At 41.2% G+C, this 14,057-nt stretch overlaps 1 protein-coding gene across 10 annotated transcripts in view; it reads right to left on the reverse strand.

Annotated features, from left to right (window-relative positions):
* The window catches only part of LOC112650105 (uncharacterized), a 69,997-nt gene extending 56,667 nt beyond the window's left edge, over positions 1 to 13,330 (reverse strand). For 3 of the 10 annotated variants that reach the window (XR_007414033.1, XR_007414026.1, XR_007414025.1), the window contains exon 1: positions 12,223 to 12,473. Coding sequence is in view for 1 of the 10 variants with exons in the window: in XM_049116186.1 (XP_048972143.1) it covers positions 12,223 to 12,412 (190 nt within the window). In the remaining 9 variants the exon portion in view is untranslated. Of the gene's footprint in view, positions 1 to 12,222; positions 12,484 to 13,041 lie in introns of those variants that run through there. The other 7 variants (XR_007414032.1, XM_049116186.1, XR_007414028.1 and 4 more) reach the window with 5 other exon arrangements.
* Between the last annotated feature and the right edge of the window lie 727 nt (positions 13,331 to 14,057).

The raw sequence follows: 14,057 nt of genomic DNA on the forward strand, positions 1-14,057 counted from the left end.
ACTGGAAAAATAAAACCCAGTACTTCATCATATAACTTTATTTTTTCTTCACAAAATCTTTGTTATTCACTGTTGGGTATGTTTTCCTTGGCAGCAGTTAATCTTGGCTCAGACATAACTTCTTACTGTAGAGTAATTCAAATGTGTTAAGTCCTCTACTACACACAAAAAAAACAAGACTCTGTGTGTTTATGGGCATCAGGTCCAAGGGAAGTATAAAATGGAAACAATATATGAATTAGGTGTGTGTGTACAGGGGAGTTATAAAAAGTTGCAGGCAAAAGCAACACTGGCCTCTTGGCTCTCTCTCACCAGAAGCAGTGTACGGAAATGGAGTGGAAGAGAACAGCATGGGTCAAGTTCAATTCACATCCACCCCCATATAAGTATACGCAACCTCACACAGTCACAGAACGCGCAATGTGTAATTTGCCCAATCATGATCATGAGTCACTGTAAAAGCTACTAAGAAGGTCAGCTGGGAAAGTATATTTCTGCTGCAACGTTTACAGCAGTTGTTTTCAACTAGGGGCAATTTAGGGGGCATTTGGCAATGTCAGCAGACATTTTTAGTTGGCACAACTTGGTATAGGCCAAGGATGCTGTTAAACATTGTACAATGCACAGGGTGGCTGCCCTGCATAGGACAAATTAGGTGGCCAAAATGTCAACAGTGATGAAGCTAAGAAACCCTGGTTTGCAGTGTGATGCAACTGCCTCAGTGATACAACTTCTTTACTCCACCTGCCTCTCTGACTTTTGTCTCCTCACCTGCAAAACAGCAATGATTATAGAACCTGCTTCACTGGGTTGTTGTGACGATTAAGTCTTATTATGTAAAGCACTTAGAACAGTGCCTGTGACATAGTAGTAAATGCTCAGTAAATGCTGTTGTTACCATCACTATCACTAAAGCTCACTACTGTGCAGGGCAAGATTTCCCAAAGTATTCTGGGAATTCTGGAGAGGAGAGGAGAAAAAGGATTCTGTAGTCAAATAAACTTAAAAAAATGGTAGATTATCATCAGACATGTTTCTTTATTGCAGAACTTCTCAGAATCTTTATTAGGTAAAAATATATGGTATGCAGAATTTTCACAACTAATGCACTCAAGAATCCTATGCCGAATCTTGCAGGATCGAACACACTTTAAGGAAAGGCCAGTGTGGTGAAAGGGTGGTGGACTGAGACAGGAATTAGCTCTTGAGTCTACCACTTACCCACTCTGAAAGCTGGGTAAGTCCCTTGACTTTTCTTGGCCTTTGTGATGACCAACACAAGACAGAATTTGGGCCTTTCCAGTTCTGAAAGGCTCTGATTCACTCATGTGCCTGCATAATGAATATCATTAGTAGATCTCCAAGTTCTGCATTATCAGATGACTGAGACATCATAATTAAATCAAGCACTGTGACAAAACCCAGGACAATCATGTCTTACCAAATCTTTGTTTTTGAAGGAGCTCAGATATCCAATATAAGAAATCAAGATGAAAAGGTGAATGCAGCCTAATTTTTTAAACAGAAAACAGGGATGGCAAAAAAGAATATGGATGCAATAAAAAAAAGTTTTGGGGCACCTGGGTGACTCAGTGGTTGAGCACCTGCCTTCGGCTCAAGGCGTGATCCTGGGGTTCTAGGATCAAGTGCCGCATCGGACTCCCTGAAGGGAGCCTGCTTCTCTGTTTCTCTCATAAATAAATAAATAAAATCTTTTAAAAAAAAACAGTCTCAACCACTCAACCTATACAGCCATATAATTTATTAACTCAAATTAGGTGCTAACTAAAATCAGCAAATGATATGACAAGACAGTATTGCTATCTCAAGGAATTCAAACTCTACATGAGGAAGAAGATGAAAATATATAGGGCACCCTGTAGGTTTTCTGACAGATGTTTATACAAAGACCCATGGGAGTAATCTTAGGTGTTGCCACTTTTTTAGAAGTCAAATGTACGACAGCAAAAACACAAAATAAAATTTAAAAATGAAATGTCAACATCTATCTTCTTGTTTGGGTTTCTAGCTGCACATTCTTACTGCCTGCTGTTCAGATGTCATCTGCAGGTGTTAGGAAGCACTGAAACTGAAGGGTGTGTATGTGGTGCGTCATGCACTGTGATCTTCACCCCTCTGGGTCCACTGCACAGGCTGGCCTGAATCCACCATGCATGACAGAGGTGGCCCTGGATGAAGAGATCTGTGCCTTGTATTGTCCAGGGCACTGTTTCATTATATTATAACTTTAAGCTATTTTAACTTGTATAACTGGAATTTCTCACTCTGGAGTATACTATCAGCTGTAGCTATATGAGTAGCCAGTGTACCAGTAATCCTTCTTTTGTTAACAGTATCTGGGGATACTGGTAGGCCCCCTGTCAGAAGAACAACTTAAAAAAAAAAACCTCCAAACTTTTTTTTGCATCTATGGACCTCTTCTCACATAAAATGCATAAAATAAAGTATACCAGGTTATAAAGGAAACCGATTACATTGAAATATCTATATATTAAAATGCATATTTTAGTACATAAAATACCATATTAAATAACATATTATGTGATTCTTTTTTTAAAAGATTTTATTTATTTATTCATGAAAGACAGAGAGAGAGGCAGAGACACAGGCAGAGGGAGAAGCAGGCTCCACACAGGAAGCCCGATGCGGGACTCGATCCTGAGACTCCAGGACCATGCCCTGGGCCAAAGGCAAGTGCCAACCCACTGAGCCATCCAGAGATCCCCATATTGTGTGATTCTTAACATATTAAATAACAGATCTAGTAGTGTGTCTAATAATTAACATTATGTCAAAGCTGTGTCACACATAGATGATATTTCTAAACGTGTGTATATATAATGTGATATAAGGTACCTGTGATATTTACTGGTGATAAAATCACAGGTCCTGCTAAAATATTATTGTAACTTGTTGTCTCCACTCATCATTGAAGGAAACATTAAATTTTAATTAGAGGTTAGTGCAAATAACATGCAAACACATTGCTATTTTGCATCCAAGTTCATGATCCTCTGAATTCTATCCATCAGCCCCTTGTGATTCATGGACTCCAGATTAGAAGTCCTACATTTAGGTGAGGTCATAAAGGCTGAGAAGACTTTGTGATTGAACAGAACAAAAAATGTACTCATCACGTTTTTCTTCTTCTCTTTGGAAGTAATTCCAAAAAGATCTCACTTTAAATGTACCTTTGGAAGTAATTCCAAAAAGATCTCACTTTAAATGTACCTTTAATGTACTTTAAGTGTACCTAAATGTAAAAACATTTAGGTACACTTACAAAATACTTCTGCATTTGTGAGCTCATTTGATTCTCACAACAGCCTCCTGAAGAAGGTACTGGATTAGCATTAACCCCAGTTAGCAAATGTGGAAAGCAATGTGTCCACATCCCATGGCCAGAGGTATATGCTGAGCTGGGCCTCAAACATAGCACTTCCAACATTCAAGTCCATATCCAATCCATAACGCCTGTGGGGCACCTATAATGTTGGCGTCAGGGAGGGAGACAACAAAGGTGAATGTTAAGACTTCTATCCATGGCAACCTACTTAACCTAGTTATCGCTAGACTGAGCAGGCCCTGGTAACCGGTAGGCAATGTTAGCTCATTCCTCCCTGCTCACTCTCACCCATGATTGTGCATATACTAGTGTCATTTTCTAGAATGCCACAGGTTCCAGCGACTATATAAGGTCCCTCTGACCCAAACAGAATGCAGAATTTGCTATTATTTTTGGAAGTTTCTTTTCTATTTATCATGTTATCTCTATTTTAATACTTTTTGATTCCAGTGATTTTTTGGAAACATTTCTGATGACAAATTCTTTCCGTTTTTCTTGAAATGCTTTAAATTTCAGGTGACTTTCAATCTGTGTAGTCCCTCTTTTCCATTTCAGGCACAAAAAAGAGAGAATGGCTTCCTATTTTCAAGTAACTCTAAAATATTCTTTTGTCAAATATCTCTCTTTCAAAATTCTTATTAGATTTGGACTTGGTGGTGTCCCACGATGTTTTTCTACATCATCTTCCTCCTAACCTCTCTTTCCCCATGCACAGAAAAGCTTTGCTTTCCTAGAATATAATCACTCTGCTCCAATAGCCCTCAAAAGAGGGACTCTGATGAAGAAAAGCCTTAAGTTTTCATTGGTTTTGCTATTTAAAAGTCATTTTCCCATTATGAAATTTGTTTTTTTTTATAGTTTTATTTTCTTCTCATGTAAATTTAATTTGTCTAATTTGGTCTTCAACATTTTTGCTTTGACTTTCGCACTCATCTTAACACTCCCCACCCCATATAAATTTCTTTGCTATTAAAGTTCCTTGCATTTCTCTGCATTTTAATCCTTGTTTTGTCCACCCTGCAAACTGAGTTCACTCTTTAGCTTTCTGCTTTTCGCTGTGTTACCTATGCAGAACTTCAGACACTGCAAAATGGGAGCCTGGAAAGGGGCCTTTGCAATTATCCTCCACAGCCATGCGGAGTCTTTAACCTCTACAAAATAAAAACTGCTCCCTACCTCCTTTTAGATAGCAGTGAAAGAGGCTAGGGGGAAGGGAGGATAGTGATAAGGGGAAGGTTTAGGTCCAAGAGGTGCTAACCTGGATCTGGAAATTGAGGGTGGGTTTCTGAAATGCTAATGTCCTCCTATGGGGAGTTCCCTTAAGTCCCCTAAAAGAGGTACAGCAACAGCAGGCACTTTGGAGCTTTGTAGACAGATGGACCATGCTTGAGAGAGTCAGGTGGCCCTGAAGTGTGCTCTAAGTTTACACATCAACAGCCCAGGCAACTTGTCTAAACCCACAGTCAACACTAGAGATCCAGCACTGGGATACAGGTCCCTTCTTCGGCTACTCTCTGCCTGGGCTTGTACCAACTCCAGAACCAACAAAGCACCATTTTCATCTTACTTCTTGGCCTTGACTCTTTCTCTGGTGAGTTTAGTTACATGGACTCTTATCTCAACTCAGGCCTCCCTATGGCTGGCTCCGACAATTCTCCGTCAATCCTCACTACTCCAGCAGGCTTTCTACCCACACAAAAGGTCAGGTGCAGTAACAAAGGAAAAGCAATTATCGTTTATTTAATCTTCAAAACTAAATGAGGAAGATGTAATTATTCTCATTTCACAGAAGATGAAACTGAGGTTCAAGAAGGTACAGTGACTTGTCTGAGGCTGCACAGTGAACGGTAAGTGACCCACACTCAGTACTACACTTCGACGCACAACGCATATTAGAACTTTCAAAGGCAGAGAAATGCTACCTTTTTATTCATTCCCTCATTGTTTTAAAAAATAGTCTCGGGGTAGCCCAGGTGGCTCAGCGGTTTAATGCTGCCTTTGGCCCAGGGCCTGATCCTGGAGACCCGGGATCAAGTCCCACGTCGGGCTCCCTGCATGGAGCCCGCTTCTCCCTCTGCCTGTGTCTCTGCCTCTCTCTCTCTCTTTCTCTCTCTCTCAATCTCTCTCTGTGTCTGTCATGAATAAATAAAATCTTTAAAAAAAAATAGTCTCTGAACACCTATTATGGGTTGTGTGTCCTAAAAGCTTTAACTGTACTTCAATTCCAGTGTCATGGTTCCAAAAAAACAAAACAAATTGTCTACGTGATTCTTTTGGAATGATCTCCAGAGAAAATTTACAATGCATTCTGAATTATCAGGCTCAGTACTTTTTTTTTTTCTTAAGATTTTATTTATTTATTCATTCATGAGAGACACAAAGAGAAAGGCAGAGATATAGGCAGAGGGAGAAGTAGGCTCCCTGCACAGTGCCTGATGCAGGACTTGATCCCAGGACCCTGGAATCATGCCCTGATCCGAAGGCAGCCCTCAACCACTAAGCCATGCAGGTGCCCCATCAGGCTCAGTACTTTAAAGACACTACCTTTCTCTTGGTCAAACATTACTACCTATATCATCTACATCTTTTGCCAGACTTAGACATGAAAGACTTTGACCTGGTTCTAAAAAAATCAATGACAAAGAAGTGCTGTAACTGAGGACAAGTGACTCCCCAAACAGCTTTCATAGGAGTTCTACAAATATTCTGCTTAACTACTGTGAAGGATAGTGAAGTAAGCAAGAATAGAGAAGTGGGAATAAGAAAAACTTAGGTTTGAGTCTGTGAGCCACATCATTTACTAGCGGTCTGACCTCTTTAATCTCGCCAGGCCACAGTTTTCTTATCTGTAAAATAGAAGTGATCATGGCACTTGGATTGTAAGGCCGCTATGAAGATTTTTGGACATGATGCCGATAAAGCATGTGGAACAAAGCATGGGGTCACAGAAAATAATCAATACACAGAGTTTTAATTTTCATTCTTATTGCTCTGGCAAGTAGAAGAGTTGGATATATTTTATTATAATATTTCCTTTTGAAAAAATCTCAATGACACTGAAACCCTAGAAGCTTAGGACAATCGCTTTTGTTGGTTCTTGGTAATAATTTGGACATGAGTTCTGGAATACAAATGGGCAATAATAAATTATACTGTTTCATTTATAATTTAGTATTCCTAGTATGAATTATAGTTTTAGGTTAGCTAATGGAACTATCTAACACACAGTAATTTGTCTACTATTCTGAAATAAGCAGTTGTCTTATCATTTCTACTTTAATTCTGCAAAAGAAAATTCCACTGACACTTAGGATTGGCACAGTGAACTCCACCTTCAGAAGGAAGATTTACTTTTCAAATAAATTGATTTTTCAAATTATTCTTAACTGATGTATAATTAGCTTTACAATTTCATTGGTTTCTTTGTGACAATCTTATTTAGCAAAAGGAAATATAGAACATTAGCTTTTACTAACTACTAAATACATTCATTTGGGAAACCAAATTTTGTCAAATTCTTTGATCATCTTTGTCATAAAATATGATTCATTGCCATTTCTTCAGAATTTGTAAAACTAATTTTTACAAGGGTAAAAATTATGCTGAAGATTTAGTTCTTTAAAAAAAACCCAGCTTGTTAGTCTTTTATATTTTTTTTCATATATTCTTCTTTTGTCTATGAAGATATTTTCAGTATCTCTGGCTGAAAAACCACAAATCACCAAAAGAAAATATCTTTGGCTAATCTGACTTCATAATTAACAAGATTAAGATGTCATATTGTATTTTTCCCCTTTTATATGAATCTAGAAAATTTTTCAGAATTTAAAGAAGCTATGATAAATTTCAATTATTAGGAACAATCAGAATGTTACTTACCAGACATTAGTACAGGTGCTAATTATAACTTTTTTTACTTAGAACTACAATTCAAATGACTGTTGTAACTAACAGTTAATATGCATATAGGTAGTCATCTAAAAAGAAAATTAAAGCTACTTTCATTTAAAAAAAAATCAACCTAATCCCAATGCCAGAAACAAAATAAATAATGAAGCACACTAGAATCTTTTCAGGTGCTGGTAAACATGTAGTGGTGTTCTATATTAAAGTCGAGTTATAAACTGTAAATTGATTGTTTTTTAATTTAATATAGTCCTACTCTTACCCATAAAAAAGGAAATTGGCTTTGAGTTATGGAACAGAATATGAAAAGGAGATGTCAGGTGAGAATATTACCACTTAGTTACTTAAAAGCGCACTCTAGTTAAAAGCCAGTTAAATCCAAACTTACAAGACTCTGTGCACTTTATGTAGATGCTACCAGAGATCTCATACTTTATTCCTTTAGCCTATTGTTTCTTACTTGAGACTTTTTAAAAGTAAGTTAATGAAGTTGAGATAATAGGTAAAAGGTCAGGTTTAAAGAAGGAAAAAATTACCCCACACGGTTATTCAATAATGCCTTTATGACTTGAATTTCCACATGAGCATGCACTGTAATTCAAAAATCTCAGGTTATTTTAGTAAGATCTTATCAGTTTGACTTTTTGGGGACCAATTCTTTTCTTACATTAACATTTGGATTCCAGAATAGTTTCACCTCAAATGCATAATAATATTGGTTTTGGTTGGTAATTACATGTTACATTTAGATCAGTTAGGAAAGTACACATACCACAAGTTTCTGGAGCAGGCCTTTCTGAGCTGATTTTTTAAAAAAATCTTATTTAATATATTTCCAATTCACTAATAGGGCCAACATTCACCTGAGATTTGAGAGACCTAACTTAAGACATAGGTTGTCAGATGGCATTGGTTTTTAGACAAACTTTTCCTTTTTTGCTACCCTTCTCAAAATCAGGGTTTCTTCTAAGCAAAAAGCTGAGATTTACAATACACAGAAGAAAATCCAACAGAGGATTATCTTAGTAATCGAAGTACTGGCAGTAGTGGAAGAACTTTAAAGTGACATCTCAGTCACTTTAAAGTTCACCATTCTGTTGTACTTTTCACCTATTACAAACTGTAGAAGTTAAAGTAAACAAAACACACACACATACACACAAACCCAAGAACACAATGCAAATTATAACTAATTTAAAATAAGTGAAAAACCTAAAGGCATTCATGAGCCGCAGTCTCCCACGTGCCACCCACCCTGGAGGACATGTAATCAAGTCATATTCTGTCTCTTTTTTTCAATTAGGTTGAAAGCAGTTTGAATAAGGCTACTGCCTCTACACAAATGGCACCAATTTTCCCATTTGGGTATAAGTCTTTTAACTTCAGCTGTTATGCCCCTGGCAAGGAAGTGGAGCTGAACTGGACAAGACTAAAAGATTTCCTGGGTTTGATTTGCTGTGGATCAAGTAGTCGGCTTTGCCAATGGCAGAGAGGACTACTCTCTGCCACTGCTAACTCATGGGACTCAGCGTAAAAGGGCTACGGGGAATCAGACTGTCAGAATTTCTCTTCTGGTTCAGAATTCATGTGGACACAGGCTTCTGAGCAGAACTATGATCAACCCATGTAGCTTATTTTATTAATTTTCTCCTCATGGTTTTTCATCCCTCGGTACTCAATCTTTTGTCAGAGGCAGCACAGATACAGAAATGGAAACTAGGCCACAAACTACTTAGCATAAATGCTCCCAAGGCCAATAAAAATTGCATTTTCCCCTTGCTAAAAGTATAATTTGTAATTAACCATTCTTATTTTCCTCAAAGGATAGTGCTATTTGTAATATTAAAAATAGTCGCTCAAAAGGGGCAGGTCTCTTATTTAATTAACTGTTATAATATATTTAATTTATAAATTGGTCTCATATTGAATAGCTTCAATGCTGGTATTTAGATAATACAGAGTAGGCTGTATATTTGATAAAGCCGTGATTAAAGATTTTCAAGTGAGATTTATTCTTTTCTGATGTCTGCTGTATTAAAACACTCAATAACTACTTACTAGCTAAAAAGTCAATTACACAATAAAGCAGAAAGTGCTAGGGAATCTGATTAATGTAGATAAATTCTGATCCTAAACTCTTCTTTTTCATCCTTTCCCTGCTGCAAAGCAACACATATATATACACCATAATCATGCTTGGATTTTTTTCGCTTCATCTCAATCTTCTTCAAAATTATTTTGATAATTTTCTGGACCCCAGGGCTCTCATCGATGTGGAGAAAAAGTCTCAATAGTCACTAGCAAAGCAAGCACTTATATTTTACCAATGAAATATCTGACTTTCTGTACACTTAGGTGTTTAAAAAGAGGACATAGTTAAAAAGTCCTTAGTGAAAATACATTTCACAATAAAGATCAAATTTCATTGTTTCTTATTTAAGACTGGCCTAAATTCAAAAAAGTTTTTTTTTTTTTCTAGTCTACAGAAATATATCGTAACAGGAAATACACTTTCTCGCTCCTACAAAAATTTTTTAAACACTTGGGAGATTGCTATTAAGGAAACCATCTGTTAGATATATCAAGAAATTGTTAAAACGTAATTATTCTTTTGTTAATTTACCTTATTATTTCAAAGAATAGGAAAAGAACTATCAAAAACATTCTCCCAGAATCATATTATTATATGTATTCTAAAATGTCTTTAAAAATCCATTTTTATCTTAAAGCTAGATTTTTATCCCTGAAATGTTAATAATCAAGGATTTAACTGCTTTTTTACAGTTTGTTAAGAAACCAATGGTTTTATATGTTAAAAATACATCAATTGATACATCAATTGAAGAAAAACTGTGGAAATTATATGAAAATTTTAAGGACACCTGTTACTAAATGTTAATGTCCCAAGCAAAAGGCATCTTACTATCCTTTGAATTATCCCATGTAGGTACCAACAAAATTTAACTATAACTGATTTTAAGACAAACAAAAATAAATACATATTTTTTTCAATCTGAGAAAAATCATATGCAGGAAAATTCTTCTATTTGATCCACTTTAATACTGCTCACTTGTGTATTTGAGATTTATAAGTATGCACTTACCTTAAAATTCTTAAAATACATGATTTTATGCTAACTTTTTATTTTACTTCCTCAAGCATTTTTACAGCATCTAGAATAGCTACCTAGTTATTACACTGTACAAAAAATGATATCCTTAACTTTTTTTCCACTTGCATTTTTATAAAAACTATGCTCAAGTGTGAAGCATTTTATACCTCCCTTCTCAATAGTCTATTTAAAATTTCAAAAAGACCCAACAATCAATGTTATCACTCAAGAGCTTTGTCTCTGATACATGTTTTTCGGAACTATAAAATTTCACCAAGAGAATAACTATCTTTTCAAGGAGCTTCTTGACTTTTCTGCATATCTGCCAATTAGGTAAACAGTATCAACATGTAAAGCATCAATGTGATATAAATAAAAAAAATCAACATAGGCTGATAATTCTATAAAGTCTGATAATTCTATTAAGATAAACACAAATACTTTCCATTTGGAGGCCTAAAATTCAACTTAAGATGTTTTTTACATTCCCAAGATTAAGGAAGCTGCTCAACTTTCATGAGGCTCTGTCACAAGTTAAATACAAAAAAGCAGAGGCAGGCTACAGTTCTTATAGGTGGGCTCAAACCACTGCTATTTTTGCATTTACTCCCTAAAAGGCCTTCACTGAAGGCTTAACGTCCGCAAACAATGAAAAATAATCAACACTAGACTTGAAAACATAACTTAACAGTCACCCCTTCCTCAACCAAACACAAAACTCCACAACAAATAAACCTAAACGTGGCTGTCCATTTTAAATCCTTTTTTTTTTAAAGCACAATTTCTTTAAAACAATGCATAAATCAGAATATTGTTTAAATTTCTGTCCACGAGAGACACATTTTAATGCAGAGGTAATAAACTCCAGAGGGGGAAAAAAAAGAGTATTATTTTCCTCATTTCACTTCAAGCTGCCATGATTTCAACGAAGGAAGCAGAGAGGCCCAATTCCAGAGACGAGAGTCCCTGGGCGGTGAGGGGTGTCCGGCCCAGCCTCAGCTCCCACCCAAGTGTAGGTCTCGAGCTGTCATTCTCAGTCCTAATCCCACTCGTGCAGGGGCAAACACGACTGCGCAAGAATCCTATTCGGGGGTCGCTTATGCTTAAGTTTTCCTTAACTTCTCCCCTGCCAACGCGGCGCTAGGTGAACACTTCGGTTGTGGTTTTCACGACTGCTATTGTCTCGTCGCAGGATAGAAGGCTTGCTTGCTTGCTTGCTTTTTTTTTAAGTGAAGCACTGTTGCAAAAGCCAGGATTTTACCCAGTATCATTTCTCCACCTGCCTATGGCGAGAATAACTCGAATCCTACCAGGTGAGGATCTGAAACCCGCCTGACCTCTCCTCCCGCCAAGAGGGAAGCAAACAGAGTAAGTTGCAAAGTGACGGGGATTTTAAGCAGCCAACGGGCTCTCCCCAGAGGTCGCTGGGCGCGAGCGCTCGGCCCCGACGCGCTCCCGGACACCCACGGCTCCCCCTTCGCGGGGTAGGGGAGGAGAGCGGGACCCGCGGCTTCCGAGGTCAGGCCAGGGAAACCACCTGGCACCTGGGCTAGAGGAGAAGGCGGTGCGCAGAGCCGGGGCCGCGGGGGCCGCGGGGGCCGCGGGGGCCGAGGGGTCCGGCCGCAGCATCCTCGGCCCGGCTGCCCGCGGCGCACACCGCCCAGGGCGGGCGCCCGAGGCCCCCTCTTAACTCGGTCAGGGACGCGCCCCAGCCCCGCAGCTCGCGCGTTCGTCGCTTACCGGCGGGCCGCAGACTCCCCGCGCCCCCTCCAACCCGGCCGCACCCCCGACCCCCGCGCCGGCCCCGGCCCCGGCCCCGGCCGGCCGCCGCCTCACCCGTGGGGTCCGCGCGGGCGCCGCGGTCGGGGCCGCGCGCCTTTCTCCTCCGGGCGCCGGACGTGGAACCTGCGCGCCCGGGCCGCGCCCCAAGTTGTGCGCGGGTCGAAGCAGCTCTCGAAGCTCCTCGGGGGGAGGCGGCCCCGGCCCCCGAGCCCCGGCCCCCGGCGGGCGCGGGCCCCGCGGACATCCCCGCACGGCCGCCGCACCTCCTCCCCGTCCACACCTGCCGCCGCGGGGCCGCCTCGGCCGCGGCTCCGCCCCGGCTCCGCCCCTCGGCCGCGCCCCGCCCGCCGCCGCCGCCGCCGCCGCCGCCGCCGCCGCGGGAAAGAGGGGGAGGAAGGAGGCTCCCGGCCGCGGGGCGCCCGCCGGGGCGCTGCGCCTCCTCCCTCGGGCTGGGGCGGGACTCCGGTCCCTCCGCCGCGGCGCGGCTGCCGGGCGCCGGATCGTGGTGGGGGAGCGGCCGTCACCCCAGCCCCTCCGGCCACCGCAGCCTCCGGCGGGCGGGAGCGCCTCGCGGCGGTCGGCGCTGAGGCCGGGCGAGGCTCCCTCCCACCTGCGCGAGCCGGGGCTCCTCCGCGCGCTCTCGAGCCAAACTCAGCCCAGTGCACGGCGGAAGTGCTCCGGGACGGGGCCCCTGCAGGTGGAGGGTCTCCTAAAGTCCTGCCCGGTCGCGTGCGCCCCGCGGTTTGACCGGCTGTAGAGCCAGGTGGGGGGCCCTTCCATCTGCAGTGGCCGCGCCTGCATCCGCAACCCTGCGGGCGCTTCGAGGCCTTTCTCCGATGCCATCTGCACCGCCAAGTTTTTCCAGGTGCTCACCCGCGGCCGGGATTTGATTTCGCCCTCTTCTGGCTCCCGGGGATCTCCGAGCCCGCCCAGCGGCCCTGCCTTGGCCGAGCGCGCTTCGCGAAATGCCTTGGGTCTGCTCTAACCGCGTTAGTTATTTTATTGTGCTGTGTGGACTCCGTATTCAGCACCATAGATTTATGCTGGTCTTCTAGAGTACTCACACCATCCTTTCCACTCGGCTTTAAAGTCTTTGAAGGCAGGGGCTACAATAAGTTGCTCATCTCTGGAAGTTCTCAAGTAAAGACCAACGGTAGTTGGCGGGGTGGTCGCACCACGTGACCTGGCCAGAAACTCAGGCGGTCCCGCTGCTGTAGATCCTCCGGGGGCCCAGCGTGGCCTCGCACCTGGACGGATGGGGAGGGGGGGGGCTGGGGGATGTGGATAAAGCGTAGCTAGTCGTGTTTCTGTGTGTGAAGGTAATTTGTTTTTGGCAAAGGTCGGTCCACCTACAAAGAAACTACCACAAAGAAAAATTCCATGGGGAGAGGTGGCGAAGCAAAGTTCATACTGGTATTTTATTGATGGTGGAATACACCTCCATGTAAAAAATCGTTTATTCAATCGCAATGAAAAATACTCATCATATGTTTGCTAATAAGTTGATATTTCCTATAGGCTCCTCTCCTTAACCGACTGTATAACTCCAATGCAGATGATGTATCACATAAATTATTTTTGCATGAGCATTTGGGATAAGGACTATATGAAAGATTCAAATTTTAAGCTTTCTGTAACACAGTTGAATAAAATGTTTATGTCATTTGTCATTTTGTACACTTAAGTGTATGTTTTGAGTTTCGAGGTCAGTCGTATTTAATGGTTAATAGTATTACGTAAACAGGTAGGAATCAAAGAAACTCGACACTTCAGCTTAAAACAAGTCGAAATGATGAAATCTCTTTTAAAGAACTGAGAAATCTCAAGCCATCTTGAGTATCTTGACCAAGAAATAAAGAACAAATATGAACAGTTATTGCTATTAAAAT

The sequence above is a fragment of the Canis lupus genome, chromosome 11 (assembly GCF_003254725.2).
Source record: "Canis lupus dingo isolate Sandy chromosome 11, ASM325472v2, whole genome shotgun sequence".
NCBI lineage: Eukaryota > Metazoa > Chordata > Mammalia > Carnivora > Canidae > Canis > Canis lupus.